At 39.3% G+C, this 19,785-nt stretch overlaps 1 protein-coding gene across 1 annotated transcript in view; it reads left to right on the plus strand.

Moving 5' to 3' along the window:
* Positions 1–17,407, plus strand: part of LOC140195008 (vasculin-like) — a 55,089-nt gene extending 37,682 nt beyond the window's left edge. Inside the window, exons 9-12 of the mRNA XM_072252554.1 lie at positions 130–297; positions 5,730–5,917; positions 13,157–13,259; positions 16,459–17,407. Of these exons, the coding sequence (XP_072108655.1) occupies positions 130–297; positions 5,730–5,917; positions 13,157–13,259; positions 16,459–16,599 (600 nt within the window). The 3' untranslated portion in view covers positions 16,600–17,407. The remainder of the gene's footprint in view (positions 1–129; positions 298–5,729; positions 5,918–13,156; positions 13,260–16,458) is intronic.
* Positions 17,408–19,785: the final 2,378 nt, after the last annotated feature.

Genomic DNA, 19,785 nt, shown 5'->3' on the forward strand with positions numbered 1-19,785 from the left:
TGTTGACTGGCTCAAAAGTGACTATCTAAACCGCATTTCAAGTAATGCAATCAAGTATATGTCTGTCAATGCATTTTAGTTATGTTGTAATTCATTTTTGAATTAACTTGATTCAATTTCTTTAAACAGAATAGTCGCTCAAATTCTTCTTCACCAATTGATATAGCAAGTCAGCCTCGTATGTTGAAACTGACACGCATGAGATCTGACAAAAAAAGTGAATTCCTGAAGACTTTGAAACAGGACAAGCCTGGGGAAGGGTATCCTGATGATGGAGATGATATAGATAAAGAAAAGGTAATGCTGCATGTAACTACTTAATGTAATTTTTGTATACTTATATCTCATGTTAACTTTGTGGACTTGTCTTTTATCACTTATATTGGCTGTATTATTACTAAACGCAAATTTAATTGGACTGATATTCTCAACATACTAAATCAAAATACAAGGTTAGAATTGTTCATACATTTCTAGTATAAATCTTTTTCGGAGCTGTTTGACAATTAGAGATTCAAAAGATAGAGCAAATGTGGATTGAGCCATCAACAGCTATTACAGGTCGACCTTCACTGATCCGACTACCTGTAATCCGGTTCCTTCGCTAATCCGGCACTGATAATGGTTAATGTGATCCTTCTATAATTCAGCATTTTCACTAATCCGGCACTCCTCAGGTCCCAATGGTGCCAGATTAGTGAAGGTCGACTTGTAATTCAAAACCTCTGCAAGTCAGGCAGAATCTCTTGGAGGGGCCATGGATGCTGCCTGACTTGCTGTGTTCCTCTGACATTCTGTGTGTGTCTTCTTCAAGAATTTTAGCATCTGCAGAATCTCTTGTGGTTACTATTTGAAAATGGCTTCTTGTGTGTTGTGTGAAGAATTCTACCTTCCAAGATCCTATTCCTAACTCCGAGCTTTCAGACCATACTAGCACACACAAGGATAAAATTTTATATAGAAAGGAAAACAAGGCTACAGGTTCTCCGCAGGTTATTAGTCAAGGGTGGTGGGAGCAGTGATGATTGTGCTCTGAGAAACCGGTTTTTGCCTGTAACACGAAGCTGCCTCTTCTCCACATGCATCAAAAAATGAGAGTTGAAAAGAAGTACTACATTTTTTTAAGCCTCGAACTTTCTGCCTGTTATGCTGCTGGCGTTTAGAGCAGCATTGAAGGTCTTCCATCTCTGGTGGTGTTCAGGCTTTCCTTCATCCTGTCAGTAGGTTCCTCACTACTCAGTCATGCAAGTCCCGTTTGGAGACTCAGGAATGCCATCAAACTGTGATGTAGAAGGATTTTTCATTGGTGTTTCTTTTTCAATTTTGTTTTACCAGTCAGAATTGTTAGCCCTGAGCTGGTCTCCCAAATCTGGAGGACCGATGGGCCACTCTTAGCCTGTCCTTTACTCTTTGACCTGTTTGGCATGAAACATAAAGTCCTGACTTCAGTCAACATAGCTGTCCGTGTCATTGAGGCACGCAAACCTCCAAACCATGATAAGGTTGTGGTCCTCCTTTGAGGTTAAACCTCTAAGAATGAATTTTATTCCATATCTCAAATTTTAAGGTAGTGATTTGTGAGTTCTGTTATCACTGAGGTTGTGCTGAGTTGATCTTTCTGTTGATCTCTCTGGCAATTTATTCTGCGATTACACAATCCTTTGGCATGTATCTTGACGCACTTTAGTCATGTATAACCAAATTTAAACTGTCACAATAAATTGCTGAAAATTTGCTGAAGTATTGAGAAGCTTAGTAAAACTCCAATAATCCAGCACCCAGTAGTTTGGAAATGCTGATAATAGTTCACACATTAGTCCAGAACATGTACTGGAAGTCCAGAGAGAAAATGGGGTGTTTGGTCAGAGTTTGGTCTAGATTTTGGGTCTGATATGTTACTGATGCTGTATTTGGGTTTCAGAACAACGGATCAGGAATGTGCATAGATTTGCAGGTGGAACTGGGGTCTTTATGCTTCACCCTCTTTTTAAATGCACTGGTTTCACTGGAAAGTTGTACTAGAAAACAAAGTGTAAAAGAAAAGGTGTATTTGAGTATTCATAAATGTATCATGCCAAAATCTACTGGTCTGCACTACCATAGTCCCAAAGGCTCTGGATTATTCGATCTTTATTATACATGCCATATTCAGGGTTGTACAGCAGAAAATCCAAACAAATATTGAATTATATTAATCTGATAGATCACTTGTAGTAAACTTAAATTCTCCAAGGAGTAAAGACAGAAATGGCAAAAGCTTGGATTACTGTTTCATCAAGATGAGGGAATGTGACTTGAATAAAGATGCTAACTAATGACTGAGTTTGAGGTAATGGAAATGCAGTAGATACTGTAATGCTCCAATGATCACTTATTCCATTCTTTAGAAACCTAAATGCTCAGTGTCAGGGCTGCTAAGGCAATGTTCTCACATTAAAGCATGTTGATGTCTTAAAGAGATGTTGTTGATTGAATTAAATAGGTTCATGTATTATTGTAAGAGATAACATACAATGGTCTGGAAAATGTGCCAGTCTGGCTGCACTAAAGTCCTAAGTATGCTAGATTGTTATAGTAGCTAGTATTTGCTAGTTTCTGTATTGCATATATGGGCTTTTGAAAATGATATGATCAGATAAGAGCAGAAGGTTTAGTACTAAGATTAATATGTGAAACTCTTAAGTGTGGCATGAATGCCAAATTGGCTCAGTAAGAGGAAGCAGAAGTGACTATGTCTTTGTGTTTGCAGAAAATTTCTCAAAAGATTTGGTTCTGTGTTCATTACTGGGTTTTTGAAAAATGGAGTTGGCTTTGCCTGTGTTATGTTTGTCAATGATCCAAAACTTGGAAAAGCAATGTATGATGATTAAAATACTTGAGGAATTGATCAGAGGGAAACCATGGTGAAATATACAGAAATGGGGCAGATTGAGTTAAATATGGAGAGGTGTAGTGATGCACTTGTCCATGTAGAGAAATCCCTAAAAATGGGACTGCATTGAAATGGTGTATTAAATCTAAAGATCTGCAGTGATGCACTTTGAATACTGTATGCAAGGTGCACCCTGGCATCAATAGTATTACTTTGAAAAGCGTAAATAAACTTGATGTCCATGCAGAGAAATCCATAAAAATGGCGCTTTAGTTGAAAAGGTGTATGGCTTACATTGGCTAATAAATACAGCTACAGATAAAGACACCAGCATGATCATTTTAAAACTAAGCTGTAGTGTTGTAGATATTCCAGGGCACCACATTTAAGTTGTTTCAAGGAACAAAACTTTTGAAATAAAAATAGAAGTAGGTCAAACAGCCCTTAAATTATTTCCTGCATTCGGCAAGTGTATAGCTCACCTGTTTTTTTTATTGTTATTATTCATTTAAGAGATGTGGCTTATCAGACTGAGCCAGCATTTAGTTGCATTTCTCTAATTGTCGATTGAAGGGGATGGTGAGTTGCCTGCTTGAAATGCTGTGATCCTTGAGGTGTGGGTATGTCCACAATGTTCTTAGGGAGAGAGTCCCATTACTGTGACCCACAGTGTTGAAGGAACAGCGGTCTATTCCCAGTTCAGATGAGGAGATTTGGAGGGTAACTTCCAGGTGTTAGTCTTCTCGTGCTCTTGCTGTCCTGGTCTTCTGACTGGTTTGGGTCATGGGTTTGGAAAGTGGTGTTCAAGGAGGCTCAGTGATTTGCTGCAGAGCATTCTGCAGGTGCTACTATTAGGTGTTAGTGTGCATTGACGGTGGAGTGACCGAGTGATTGTGGATGGGGGGGCTTCTTAAAGGTTGATGCTGTATTCATCCAGGCAAGTGGGGAGTATTTCATCTTGAGCCTTGAAGATGGTAGGTGAGCCTTGAGGAGTAAGGAAATGAGTTACTTGTCATAGGGTTCCTAGCCTCTGACCTGCTTGTAGGCATATTGGCTATTTCAGTTCAGTTTCTTATCATCCATATTGATAATGAGGCATTCATTGATGGTAATAACATTAAATATCAGAGGTGCAAGCTGCATTTTCTCTTGTTGGATATTGTCTTTGCCTGACACTTGTGTGACATAAATATCACCTGCTACCCATAAGCCCAGGCCTGTATGTTGTTCAGGTCTTGGTATACTTGGCTGTGGAGTGCTTCATTATCTGATGAGTTGTGCACAGTGCTTAACATAGGGCAATCATCAGTGGACATCTGTACGTACGACCTTTCAGTGAATGTAAAATCATCAGCAGGCTTGTAGAGTTGTAGAAACTCCTGCTATTTCTTGTGTTCTTCTCTAGCCAATGGTTATAATTGACTTTATTATTTTATTGATTGTTAATGATGCAGAGAATGAGAATTTAGATCTCATTGTAGGGATTCCCGACTTAAAAAAAACATGGAAATGAAAAGCAAAATTTGTATTTCCAGATGTAAACAGATAGTAAGTTGTTACTACACCTGTTCATGGTCAAAAATTCCAAGTACGTATGACTTGGTGCTTTAAGAAATCTTCTCCAAGTGTCAAATGGTGGCTAACTACTTATCTTGTTATTATGCCCCCAAATTTTAAACTTATTAGCTACAGAACCTATTCAAATCTCAGTACATTTTATGACTTGGTGAGTTGGCCCTTTCCAACCAGAAATGGGCCAGTCTTCTCACTGATATCTCTATATTAAGAATTAATTATTCCCTGGAGTTTGAATTTGTATTGTTAATTATTTGACATTTTGGGAAAAATATAGAACATAATATGGATTTTTGTAGATCTTCACTGAGACCAAACATCAAACCTAGTTACTCTGGAATTTAGAAGGCTGAGAGAGGATCTTATTGAAACATATAAGATTATTAAGGGATTGGACACGCTGCAGGCAGGAAGTATGTTCCCGCTGATGGGTGAGTCCAGAACCAGAGGCCACAGTTTAAGAATTAGGGGTAGGCCATTTAGAACGGAGTTGAGGAAAAACTTTTTCACCCAGAGAGTGGTGGATATATGGAATGCTCTGCCCCAGAAGGCTGTGGAGGCCAAGTCTCTGGATGCTTTCAAAAAAGAGATGGATAGAGCTCTTAAAGATAACGGAATCAAGGGTTAAGGGGATAAGGCAGGAACTGGATACTGATAGTGGATGATCAGCCATGATCACAGTGAATGGCGGTACTGGCTCGAAGGGCCGAATGGCCTACTCCTGCACCTATTGTCTATTAACTTTTCACTGATATTTTCGTTGGATAATATGATTTCATTAATTTAGTTTGAAATAAGAAATTGTAATGTTTTCTTCAGGATTCAATTGATTTTTGTGAACTTGCAAGCAAAGACTAAACCACCTGTTTCCTCTGGAGAGCCAAGAAATTCTTGACTTCATAATTCTTGGTTTCTGTATATATGTAGATTCACTATAATTGGAAATTGGAATATACATTTAAATTTTGTTTTTTTTTCTCCAACTACAAACGTTTGTATGTTTTGATTGAGACTTATTTCTATCACCCTGCAGCATTTTAATATTGATTATTTTGTGCGCACAAAAGGATCTGATATTGCTAATAACCTATCAATCAGCTTGGCATCTTTTGTTTCCAGTACTATTTTAAAGTAAAATGCTATTGTGCAATATATTTATATTTTTAAAGTGGAATTTTAAAAATTAGACTTTCTTTCACTGCTCCAGAAATGCACTGTTTTTAAAGAAATAAGAGGTAGCAAATAGAGGTCTACAAGATATTTTGTTTGCCTTGGTCCTCAGGATTATGAAATGTTTAACATGCAACACAACAAGAATACTCATCAGGAGAGAGACAATAACAGAAATTTTGATAAAAATGGTGATTCCAGGGAAAATGGAAATGCTCGACTTCTATCCCAGGCAACTATTCGCTCTTCAGCATTTCCCCAATCTAATATTTTATCAAGTTCGCTGGAAGCTGAGCATAGGTATGTGTACAAAATCACAGACATTAAGCATCAATTTATCTATTGATTTAAATGCATTAAAAGTGCAGATAAGTCAAAAGATTTGTATGTTGCTGTACACTGCAGCACCTGAGCAATATAGTGCCACCTGCTGTGAATATGACTTTTGGCACTGCCTTAGTGTAACTTTCATCCAGTTGATTTGCTTTTGAGTTGTACTGTTTACACTGCCTAACCATGACCTGAGGTTATTAATGCATGTCCTTCTCCATCCCCACCCTCCAACTCCACTTGCATGACTATGTACACATTCACCACTCTGTCTGTCTCTTACAGACTGTAGCAATTATTTTAACATTCTATCTCAGGACCTTATTTCATAATGACTTATTTTTTAAAGTCATTACCTTAGTGGGATTATTTTCCAATACTCTTACTTTTTCCAGTTTTTCTATATAGAAACTGGTTTATGGTGTTTAATAATTGTCTATGTTAAAATTGACCAATTCACTGTTCAACATGGTATTTGCTAATTGAGCTTAAGTTCACACTTCTAAATGATCTGATCATACCATACCTGAGAACTACTAATGTTAACGAGTGGATGAATGCTTAAATACTGCAAGAGTCGTTAGATTGTAAGTAAAAAAAATGGACATACAGAAGACCATAAGACAGGAGCAGAAATAGACCATTCAGCCCATTGAGTCTGCTCCACCATTCATTTCATCATGGCTTATTTGTTATCCCTCTCAACCCCATTCTTCTTTTTCCTGTAACCTTTGATACCCTGACTAATCAAAATCCCATTAACCTGTGCTTTAAATATACTTAATTACTTGGCTTCGATAGCCGTCTGTTCCAGTGAAGTCCACAGATTCACTATTCTCTGGCTAAAGCAGCTCCTCCTCATCCCTGTTCCAAATGGATGTCCCTCTATTCTGAGGCTACGCCCTCTGGTCCTGGACTCCGCCACTTTAGGAAACATTCTCTCCACGTCCACTTTATCCGGTCCTTTCAATATTCAGTAAGATTCAGTGAGATCCCCAATCATTCTTCTGAACTCCAGTGCATACAGGCCCAGAGCCATCAAACAATCATTATACGCTAACCTTTTCATTCCCGGAATCATTCTTGTAAAACTCCTCTGGACCCTCTCCAATGCCAGCATATTTTTTTCATAGGGAAGCTGTCCAAAACTGTTCCCAATACTCCAAGTGCAGTCTGACCAATGCCTCATGAAGCCTCAGCAATACATCCTTACTTTTGTATTCTAGTCCTGTCAAAATGAATGCTAACATTGCATTTGCCTTCCTTGCCACCGAATCAACCAGCAAGTTAACTTTTGGGGAGTCTTGCACAAGGACATCGAAGTACCCTGTACCTCTGATTTTTGAATTTCTCCCCATTTATAAAATGGTCTGAGTCTTTATTCCCTCTACTAAAGTGCATGACCATGCACTTCCCTGTACTATATTCCATCTGCTGCTTCTTTACCCATTCTCCTAATCCAAGTCCTTCCGCAGACTCCCTGCTTCCTTACCACTACCTATCCCACCACCCGTCTTTATATCGTCTGGAAATTAGGTCACAAAGCCATATAACGTGAAAAGAAGCAGTCCCAATATCAACCCTTGCGGCACACCACTAGTCAGTGGCAGCCAATGAGAAAAGGCCCCTTTTATTCCCACACTTTGCCTCCTGCCAATAAGCCAATCTTCTAGCCATTCTGGTATCTTTTGTGTAGGACCATGGGCTCTTATCTTGTAATGCAGGCTCATGTGCGGCATTATATTATGATAACTGCCTCTTGAAAGTTTCTTTACCTTAAGCTCCATAATCAAATCTAGTTCATTGCATAACACCCAGTTTAGAATTACCTTTCCCCTAGTGGGCTCAACCATAAGCTGCTCTAAAAAGCCATCTCATAGGCAATCCACAAATTCCTCTCTTGGGATCCAACACGAACTGGATTTTCCCAATCTCCCTGTATATCGATATCCCTGATGGCTAACGTAACATTGCCCTTATTACATGCCTTTTCTATTTTCCATTGCAACTTGTATATCATATCCTGGCTACTGTTTGTGGGCCTGTATATATGTAGTACCCATCAGGGGCTTTTTATCCTTGCAGTTTCTTAATTCCATGTACAAGGTTTCTACATTTTCTGACCCTCTGTCATCTTTATCTAAGGATGCCACCCTGTCTGCTACTTGCCTGTCCTTTTGATGCAAGGCATATCCTTGGATGTTAAGCTCCCAATTATGATCTTTTAGCCACAACTCAGTGATGCACACGATGTCAAACTGCCAATCTCTAACTGCACTACAAGATAATCTACCTTAGTCCGTATACTGTGTGTATTCAAATACAACACCTTCAGTCCTGTGTACATCACCCTTTTTGATTTTGCTCCCATGTTACACCTCAACTCATTGCACTGACTGCAATTTTGCCCTGTCATCTGCCTGTCCTTCCTTCCCAGTCTCACTATACACTGCATCTACTTTTATTTAAGGATGTAATGTTGAGACTCTATAAAGCACTGGTGAGGCCTTGCCTGGAGTATTGTGAGCAGTTTTGGGTCCCTTATCTTAGAAAGTATGTTCTGAAACTGAAGAAAGTTCAAAGGATATTCACAAAAAAATGATTCCAAGATTAAACAGCTTCTCATGTGACGAGTGTTTGATGGCTCTGGGCCTGTATTCGTTGGAATTCAGAAGAATGAGGGGTGACCTAATTGAAACCTATCGAATGATGAAAGTCCTTGAAAGAGTGGATGTGGAGAGGATGTTTCCTGTGGTGGGGGTGTCTAAGAACAGAGGGGACAGCCTTCGAATAGAGGGCTGTCCTTTTAGAATGAAAATGAAGAATTTCTTTCGGCAGAGGGTGGTGAATCAGTGGAATTCTTTGCCACAGGCAGCTATGGAGGCCAGTTCTTTATGGATATTTAAGGCAGAGATTCATAGATACTTGATTGGTCAGGACATGAAGGGACACGGGGGGGGGGAGGGTGGTGGTGAGAGTGTGGGGTAGGCAGGAGATTGGTGCCACGATTAAATGGCAGGCATACTCAATGGGCCAAATGACCTAATTCTGCTCCTATACCTTTTGGTCTTATACCAACTGCCCCATCCTCGGTCCTATCACACTGGTTCCCATCTCCTTCCAGATTAGTTTAAACCCTCCCCAACAGCAACATATTTGAAGCAGTATGACAGTTGGCGCCTTAAGCCTGCTGTCCCATTTAGTAAGATCATAACTGAACTAATTGTAATCTTGACTCCACATTCGGTCTACTCCACATTCTGCTTTGACACTCTTGCTTCAAAGTTTCGAATTGAAAATTATTCAGAATGCTTTCACTATTTTAGTAAGATAACTTCAAACATCACCATCTTTTGAAGAGGGACAAAGTTTTCTTAAGATTTAAAATTATTTGATGTCATTTCCTGTAAACAACTAAGGAAAATGAAATAATGGTTACTCCAGATCTGATGTAGCAAAAAAAAGCACAGAAGATAAAGAACATAATAATAATAAAAACACACAATAAATATATATAATTACATAAGATAGCTTAGGACTTGGGTTGAATAAATGTCCATAAAGTGACGTTAAGCTGTACTTAAGGAGACTGATGAGAAATAATAACATCGTATTGGAGGTGTTCATTGGCCAAGTGACTTAATTGGGTTAACTCATTATTTTAATCAGTGATACTTAATTTTAGATTATCCAAGAAGAAATATTCTCTGCACTTAATTTGTTAAATTCCTGCAGTTAGAAGTCTAGTCTGCCCAAACTTTCCTCCTAAGACATTCCAGTTATTAGTGTTATAAACCTTCTCCAAACTGCTTTCATTGCTCTCTTGTCCTTCGTAAAATGAAATAGACTTGTACTTTACACTTTACTCCAGATGTGGTTGTACCTTTGCCTTGTATAACAGAAGCATAAGTTCCCTACTTTTATATTACTTTTCTCAGCGATAAATTGTAAGAACTTTCTATATTACTTAGGATTCTTGCATACTTCACAATGCAGAGGGACACCCAGTCCCTTTGTATTGTCAAGCTCAGCAATCTCCCACCATTCAGATAATGTGCTTTTTAGTTTTCCTGCTAAAAGAGATCATTTCCAATTTTTCTGTATTGTATTCTAATTGCCATATCAAGAGCATAAAGTATAGGAGCAGAATTAGGCCATTTGGCCTATCGAGTCTGCTCTGCCATTTCGTCGTGGCTGATTCCCCTCCGTCCCAATTTCTTGCCTTCTCCCTGTATCCCCTCATGCCCTGACTAATAAACAGTCAACCAACCTCTACCTTAAATATACCCAATGACTTGGCTACCACACCCACCTGTGTCAACAAACTCCACAGATTCACCACTCTCTGGCTTAAAAATACTCCCAACCTCCATTCTAAATGAATGTCCCTCTATTCTGAGGTTGTGTCCTCTGGTCTTGGACTCCCCCACCATAGGAAACATTCCCTCCACATCCACTCTATTGAGGCCTTTCAACATTTGATAGGATTCAACGAGATTTCCTCTCATTCTTCTGAATTCCAGTGAGTAGAGGATCAGAGCCATCAAATGCTCTTCATATGATAAGTCTTTCAATCCTGGAATCGTTTTTATGAGCCTCCTTTGAAATTTCTCCAATGACAGCACGTTCTTTCTTAGATAAAGAGCTGAAAACTGCTCATGATACTCCAAGTGAGGCCTCACTAGTGTTATGTAAAGCTTCAACATTACATCCTTTTTATTCCTAGACCTCTTGAAATGAATGGTAACATTGCATTTACCTTCCTCACCACCGACTCAGCTTGCAAATTACTTTTAAGGTATCCTGCACAAGAACTCCTAAGTCCTTTTGTACCTCAGATATTTGAAATTTTTCTCCATTTAGAAAATAATGTACACTTTCATTCCTTCTACCAAAGTGCATAACCGTACACTTCCTGACACTGTATTCCATCTGCCACGACTTTGCGCATTCTCCTAATCTAAGTCCTTCTGTAGCCTCTGCTTGATCAACATGTCCTTCCATCCACCTATCTTGATATCATCTGCAAACCTGACAGAGGTAGGAAAGGTGAGGAGTCATTGGTGCCAATACGTACCATGCCTTCTGGCTGCTCACCCTCCCCTTTTAGAATGCCACGGACCCCATCTGAGACATCCCTGGCTCTGGGAGTCTCTATTGCATCCACAGAATCTCGTCTCTATTCCTCAAATACTTCTCCTATGAGTACCGCAGTCCTCTTCACCTCTCTTCTGAACCACAGTGCCAGACTCAGTTGCTGCTGCTCCCTCTGGTAGGTTGTCCCCCTCAACAGTATTCAAGGTGGAATACTTATTATAGGGGAGAGCGGCCAGGAGGATACTTCGCACTGGTTGGCCGTTTTTCTTCCTTCTACTGACAGTCACCCAGTTACCTGCCTCCTACAACCTAGGGGTGACTACCTTCTGTAGCTCCTATCTGTCACTTCCTCAGTCTCCTGTATGATCCAAAGGTCATGAAGCTGCTGCTCCATTTCCGTCACATGTTCTCTGTGGAGCTGCAGCTCGGTGCACCTGTTGCAGATGTAGTTATCTGGGAGGCTAGCTGTCTCCCAGAATTCCCACATCTCACACAAAGAACAAAACACAGCCCCTGGAGTAATTCTCACTGCATTAACAGTGCCCTGACAGACGGGGAATGAAGAAAAATTTGCTTCACCCAAGCCTGGTGAGCCAAAGCCACTCCAATACTGGCCCACTCACACAATGGCCACTCCCAACAATGGCTGTTCCGCCTGCCCCTGCCTATTTTTATTTGCTCTTTCTAATGAATCCCAGGGTGCAGTTCAACTCTGCAAATTGCCGCGAAGCACTGGTTTTTAATCTTCAGCCGAGGACCTAAGTGAAATCGCCACTCGCTCTGAAAAGTGCCGCGAAGCGCTGCCTTTTTTTAAAAGAAAAAAAAATCCTCAAGTGCAGACCTAAGTGAAATTGCCGCTTTTCCTCATGCTCCCGTTCACTGATTGGGTGCAGTCCAACTCTGCAAGCTGTCGCGAAGCGCTGCCTTTTTAAATCTTCAACTGCCGACCTAAGTGAAATTGCCACTTCTCATCCTGTATTTCACTGGGCACTGTCCAACTCTGAAACTTGCTGCGAAGCACTGCTTTTTTTAATCTTAAGTGAAATTGCCACTTCTTCTCATGCTCCCATCCGCTGATTGGGCACCACATATCTTGGATACTCTGTTGCTTCCTTGCATCTATTTGGCAGTATGCATTTCTGTCTGTTTGCACCATTAGCAAACAACATTCCCTTTATTACCTTCATCCAAGTCATTTATATAAAGTTTAGAATTTTGAGCCTGTGACACTGAACACTTGACATGGTTCTCATTACATTTTGTTGATCAGAATGCCTGTTTTGTTTCCTGCTAGCTACTCAATCTTTCCATGAAGTTAAGTTGCTTCCTAGACCATGTGCATTTATATTGCACAAGAACCTTTAAATTAACTTATTAAACGGCTTCAGTAAATCTCAGAATGCTGCATCCTGATTTTTCTTTTATTTGAAGCATATTCCTTCTTCAACTAACTCCAACAAATTGATCAAAAATAATTTCCCTTTCACAAAACAATGTTGACTTTTCTTGATTTTGTTGAATTTAAAAAAAAACCTTGCTGTAACAATATCTTCTAATGTTTTTCCTATCATAGATGTTAAGCTAATTAGTCTATATTTACCATTCTTGATCTCCCTCTTTCTTTGATTCAGTTTACTACTTACCAAACGAATGACGTCTTCCCCAAATATAAGAATTTTTGGGAAATTGAAACCAGTATATCAATCCTCTCACTTTTAAGACCCTCTGACCAAGTCTATTTATGACTCAAAGACTTGTCTGTCTGCAGCTCCATCAAGTACTCATGACAACTTCTATGTTGTTTGTAATTTCCTCAGTTCTAACTTCCCTTACAATTCCCAATTTTCTGTCTTTTCTGGGATCCTACTTGTATTCTTTATAGTGAGGACTGATTTACAAATAAATATCTACCCAATGCTTCTTTGTTTTACATGATTAATTTTAGATATTTTCTTTGTTGAATCAATAATTATTTGCGTTTATTTAAGAGTCTGTGGAAGGTTTTTTTTTAACAAACAGTATAATATTTTCTGTATTAACTGTTTAGTATTTGAGCTTAGATTTCTTCAGCTTTTCAGAAATGTAACATTTGACTGACTTTATTTTCCTTAGGCTGCTGAAAGAGATGGGCTGGCAGGAAGAAAGTGAAAATGATGAAACATGTGCTCCGATAACAGAGGATGAGATGAGGGAATTTCAGGCCATTAGTGAACAGGTAATGACTTCTGTTCAACTCCAGACAGAATCTGATCTGGAGTTATTATTATCACTGCCATTTATCATGAAATTAGTTGTTTTGTTGCGGCAGTACACTGCGAGACAAAAAGTTGGTGTAAGTTACAAGAGAGGTCTTACCGTCCGGAAAACTGGCAGAGGTGAAGAAGCTGTTCCAGAAACATTGGGTGTGGGTCTTCAAGCCCCTCTGTGATGGTAATAACGAGAATAGGGTATAGCTTTTAAGGAAGTTGTCCCTGATGGTGGTGAGAGTTATGCCTGTGATTCAGCTGGCTGAGTCTGAAACACTGCAGTCTTGTTCAGTCTTGCAAATTTTCCCATTTCCCCTCAGTGTTTTAATTGGCCATTCTGCTTTTAATGTACCTTGCCAGTTATTTATCAGATTTTGCTTGTTTTAATTTTTTTTCACATCATGTCTTGCCAAGAGGTGCATTATTTTGTAAGGATACACAGGCTTCAGTTGTAAACTTTGTCACAATTGGATGCCTTAATTTTGACAAATGTCAGTCTTGTCCTTGTAACTCTGTCTTCCCATCACATTACCACCTGTAGTAGCCATCACTGCTACCAAACCCTTCCCTGGTGTGATGCTGATTATTAGCTGATGTAATGGTCCTTGTGTTTGCAAAAGAGGCACTCGTATTTCAACCCTGCAAATTCTCCTCTTATTTTTCATTGTTGCCTATGGGATGGAAAGTATGGAAAAACTATTTTCTTGTCAAGAAACTGCTCAATCTCTAATAATTTTTCAAGGATGAAAATCTCTGCATGGTTAATTTAAATAAGTAATACCGAACAAATCTGTATTTGACATGCAAGTTTAAATTTCTAGTTGTGAATAATGGTGGACAATTGAACAGCTAAGTGGAGGAGGTGACTCCAAGAAAGTCCCCATTGCAAATATTAGCAGAGTGTAAGGTTGAGGCTGAAGGTTTTATAACCATTTTCAGCCAGAGGTGCTGAACAGATAATATATTTTAGTTTTCTCCACCATCACAGAAGCTGGTTTTTAGCCAGTTTGATTCGTTCCACATGATTTCAAGGAACAGCTGAGAGCATTGGATGCAGCAAGGTCTATGGGACCAGATACCCTCACTGTAGTATGCAAGATATGTAGTGTAGAATGAACCTTTGATTAAACCTATTCCAATACAGTTATACCGGCATGTTCAGCACAACACCAGTGTAGAAAATTGACTGGTTATTTCTTAGCCCTGGAAGTCAGGACAAGTCCAATTTAAATACGAGTCTATTGGTTTACATTCAATTATCATAAGATTGAGGAAGGTCTTGATGATAACACTGTCAAGTGGCACTGACCTAACTCTAACTAGCTTACCAGTGCCCAGTTTGGACCTTGCCAGATTTCTCCACTGCCCTGGTTGAAGCATGCGTTGAAAGATTGTATTTCATAACTGAGAGTGACTGCTTGTGCCATTATGTCTGCATTTGACCAAGTGTTGCATCAATGTGCCTTGTTAAATCTCTCGTCGAAGGGCAACAGTGGGTGTCTAGGTCAATAGAAGATGGTTGTGTTTGCTGGAGATCAGTGATTCCAGCTACAGCACATCACTACAGGCGATTGTCCAGGCAGTGTCTGGGATCAATCTGCTTTGTTTGGTAAATGGAATAGGATCTATTAAACAAATGCCTTGGTTCCGATTGAATTCTGTCAGAATATTAAGCAACTGCACCCAAACTTCTACAGCTTAATTGCTTTTGACTGCTTCATCAGTGATCTTCCTTCCCTCATTAGATCAGAAATAGGGATATTTTGCCATATTATATACAGAAAAGGATTGCCTTTGTAGCTCTTCAGAAAATGAAGCAGTTCGTGCGTACATGTAGCAAGAACCTTAACTTTTTGGCCTGAGTTACATTTAGCAAGTAGTGACTATCTTAATGAAGACAGAGAGAGAAAATTTAATTGCCAAGTCTCCTCCTCCTCATATTCTGAGTGCTACCATTGATCAGAAATTCCATTGGACCAGTCGCAAAGTGGCTTAGGGCCAGCTCGTGGCAGTCATAAATTTCAGGATGCCTGATAGTCTTTCCACCATCTACAAAGCTTGAGGCAGGACCATAATGAAATATTCTCTGCTTTCTTGGATGAGTGCAGCCAAATCACCCTAAAGATTAATTCCCTCCTCCACCACGGGCACATCTGCACCAATGTTGCATCTATAAAATCCACTGTGGCTACCTGTGTTTTTTTTTACAATTCTGACCTTTCAAGTGTGCATTCTCTTCCAACAAACTGAAAAGCCAGCAGCTACACACATTGAGCTGACTTGGAAATAGACTAGTGTTGCATTGTTGCTACACACATCAAAGTTGCTAGAGAACGCAGCAGGTCAGGCAGCATCTCTAGGAAGAGGTACAGTCTTCCTAGAGATGCTGCCTGACCTGCTGCGTTCACCAGCAACTTTGATGTGCGTTGCTTGAATTTCCAGCATCTGCAGAATTCCTCATGTTTGCATTGTTGCTGCTGGTTCTACTCCTTGAATCGCCTATGCAGCTGCATTGTGGGAGTTGCCTCCTCTAGTAACGCACCAATACCATCATAATAAATAATGGGAAATGAATTCTGGCTTTGCTTCCTCAAAAATAATGTTTTGCTACAGTGTTGCTGGAGTGTTAGAACTGTAACAACTATGTTCTAGAATTTTTTGCGGTCTGGACTATTTTGGTATATGTTTCAGAATTCAATAATTGACTGACAACAGACAATAGGTGCAGGAGTAGGCCATTCAGCCCTTCGAGCCATAGTACCCTTTTCCTGCCTTCTCCCCATATCCCTTCACTCCGCTATCTTTAAGAGCTCTATCTAACTTTTTTTTGAAAGAATCCAGAGAATTGGCCTCCACTGCCTTCTGAGGCAGAGCATTCCACAGAACCACAACCCTCTGTGTGGAAAAAGTTTTTCCTCAACTCCGTTCTAAATTGTCTACCTCTTATTCTTAAACTGTGGCCTCTGGTTCTGGACTCCTCCAACATTTCTAGACTACTTTCTGGAATTCCTTTTTCAAGTCAACCCCAGACTAAATGCTTCATGTCTCAAAGATATTCGGAGTAATACCCAAATAATTACCTATTGGGAATTCAGTATAGACAGGATTTGCTTTAGTAAATCTTGCACTTCGCATTTTAATTTTTAATGCCATTTTATTCACTTTCAGCTCCAGAAAAATGGCCTTCGCAAAAATGGTCTTCTGAAAAATGGTTTGACTTGCAACTTCACGTGGAAGAGCACTTACAAGCCTACTGTTAATGATGACACAGAGACGAGCAGCAGTGATACATCTGATGATGATGTGTGAGAGGTTAAAGAGAGACGTAAAAATGATTTGGGTATAATTATTATCATTGTGGTAAACTGCCAAAAATAACTGCATTAAAAGCAGTACAATACCCCACCAGAAGAAATTTGAGGGGGCTTCTTTGTTCAAGAATGGACATTGTTGGACTTGGCCTAATTTGAACTTTGCTTAATGCTTTGTAATGGCCTTTTGTAGTAATGAGGATTTCAGTCGGATTTAGCATTGATCTGCTTCATCACTGCTGATCACAGGATACATTACTACAATGTGAAAGAAAGTTATTGATCATGGGATAATTCACAGATCTAATAAACCGAATTGAAGTTAAAATTGTGTATTGTTCCATGGAGCTTTTGGCTTAAAGTTGTTCCATTTGTTGGGAAGCAGCAAATTGGAAAAACCAGTATCCTGCTTGCTGATTCATATTCATTACCAAAACTGGACTGTAAAAGTCCACTGTCTACAAAAAAACGGGTGATCTAGCATGTTGGTCAAAAGTGGATGCAGTAAACTCGTTGTTGCCTAAACCTAATGAGTGCTCTTGTACTGTTCCAATTCTTTCTCAAAGTTAATTGCTTTTCTAACCATTTGTAGTTTTTAATCGTACTTCAATTTGTAGAAAGAAGAATTCTGAGATCAAGAGCTTTATCTGTGCAACACAAAGCCTTGATATTCAGGGTGGACTGTACAAAGCAAACTATTGAAAATTGACTAGATTATTTTGATAAATTAGTTATTTACAAATCTTACCAAAAGGTTATGATCACAGTTGCTGGATCTATTCACTAAATGGAATAAAAACTGGATTTACAGCAAGTCTTTTGCTGGTCTGACTTTGTGCCAGGACTACTTTAGGAGTTGGTACTCCTGCAATTTATTGATGATCTGCCACATGGGGCAGCTTCAAATTCCCAGTAAGGCAAGATGGGACTTAAAGGATGTTTAATCTGCAGTTCAAGATATGAGTACATACTCTAGATTGATCCTGCAGTGCAGTACAAAAAGAGCATTACCTTGCCAGGATTGTTGTCTTTTAGATGATGCTTTGAATTTAGTTTGTTCTGGTGACAAAGATGCATTAGGGATTCAGTGCCAGTATTAAAAAGGCAGAGAATACTTCCAGTAGTCTTGCTAAAATTACTCTCACCTCTTCACAACAAAAAACATAATTATTCACTTTTTGCTGTGTGCTTTTTTTTGTAGTCAGATGTTACTATTTTACTAATTCTGTTGTGTTCAAAATGGCGTTGTTTTAATTATGAGGAAGTTAGGCATGTGTCAAATTTTTATTGAATTATTACAATTTGAGTAGCATTGATCTCTTTAATGGCTTCAAAGAACCAAGCTGTTTATTGTTTGGCAGTGAAAATGTGTACTTTAGTACACAGCCATGCAAATTGCTGGACAGGTACATTTATTAGGATCCTTAACTCAACAGTCTAAATTATAACAGATCTTAGCATTGTTCTTTTGAGTTTTAATCTTTATACATTGAAAATAATATCATCATTGATTTTATTGAGATTTAACAAACCAAATTCTATTGTTGCATGTTCAAATGGTATTTTTTTTTTAAGCAGAAGCCCAGTTCTGTGAAATCCATGTGTGATGTTGATAATTCTGGAATTGGAGTCTGGAATTTTCACAGGAATTCTCTTGCTCATTTGCAATGATTTAGGCAGTAGGATCATAGAAATGCTTGAAATATTGTTTAAATTATAGAGCCTTGTAAAAGTTTTCGGCCCCCAACTCTTTGTTCACATAAATGAGTATCACAATCAGGGATTTTGATCAATTTAACTGAGAATTTTTATTTGTGAATCACATGCTCCTTTTCTCACAGTAGAACCCCAAAAAACAAGGAAGGTTGTAAAGCGTAAAAAAACTAAAATTTAAAACCTGAAATGTCAGCAGATCAAATGTATTCATAGCTCTGCTCAGTTCTTAGTTGGACCACCTCTCACATATATTCTAGTCAGTCGTCTTTTTGGATATGTCTCTTATTTGCTTTGCACAATGTAATGGAGCAAGATATATCTATTCTTTTTTGCAAAATTGCTCAAGCTGTGCCAGGTTAGTTGGGGAACAGTGGTGGCAGCAATAAGACAAAGGACCATAATTAGGCCACTTGGCCCATTGAGTCATCTCCACCATTTCATCATACGTGGCTCATTCATTTTTCCTCTCAGCACCAAACTCCTGCCTTCTCCCTATATCTCTTCATGCCCTGACCAATCAAGAATCTATTGACCTCTGCCTTAAATATACATACAGACTTGGCCTCCACAGCTGCCTGTGGCAAAGAATTCCACAGATTTGCCACTCTTTAGCTAAACAAATTCCTCCTCATCTCCATTCTGAAAGGACACCGCTTATTTTGAGGCTGTGTCCTCTGGTCTTAGATTCTCCCACCATAGAAAACATCCTGTCCATATCCACTCTATCAAGGCCTTTCACTCTATCAAGGCCTTTCTATCAAGGATACGTTTCAATGAGGTCACTCATCATTCTTCTGAATTCCAGTGAATACAGAATCAGAGCCATTGCTCTGCATGTGAAAAATCGTTCAATATTGGAATAATTTTCGTGAACCTCCTTTGAACCATCTCTAGCTTCAACACATCCTTTCATAGATGAGGGGCCCAAAACTGCTCACAATACTGCAAGTGAGGACTCACTAGAGCCTTACGAAGCCTCAGTGTTACATCCTTGCTTTTATATTCTAGTCCTCTTGAAATGAATACAAACATCTCATTTGCCTTTGTCATTGCAGACTCAACCTGCAAATTAACCTTTAGGGAATCCTGCACTGGACTCCCATGTTCCTTTGCTCCTCAGTTTCCTGTATTTTCTCTCCATTTAGAAAATAGTCAATCCTTTTATTTCTTCTCCCAAAAGTGCATAACCATACACTTCCCAACACTGTATTCCATCTGCCACTTCTTTGCCTTTTATCCTAATCCGTCTAAGTTCTTCTGTAGCCTCTCTACTTCCTGCCCCTCTGCCTATCTTCATATCGTCTGCAAACTTTGCAAAAAAGCCATCAATTCCATCATCCAAATCATTAACATATAATGTAAAAATAATCTGTCCTGACACAGACCCCAGTGGAACAGCACTAGACACTGGCAGCCAACCAGAAAAGGCTCCCTTTATTTCCACTTTTTGCCTCCTGCTATTCAGTCA

This window comes from Mobula birostris, chromosome 3 (assembly GCF_030028105.1).
Source record: "Mobula birostris isolate sMobBir1 chromosome 3, sMobBir1.hap1, whole genome shotgun sequence".
NCBI lineage: Eukaryota > Metazoa > Chordata > Chondrichthyes > Myliobatiformes > Myliobatidae > Mobula > Mobula birostris.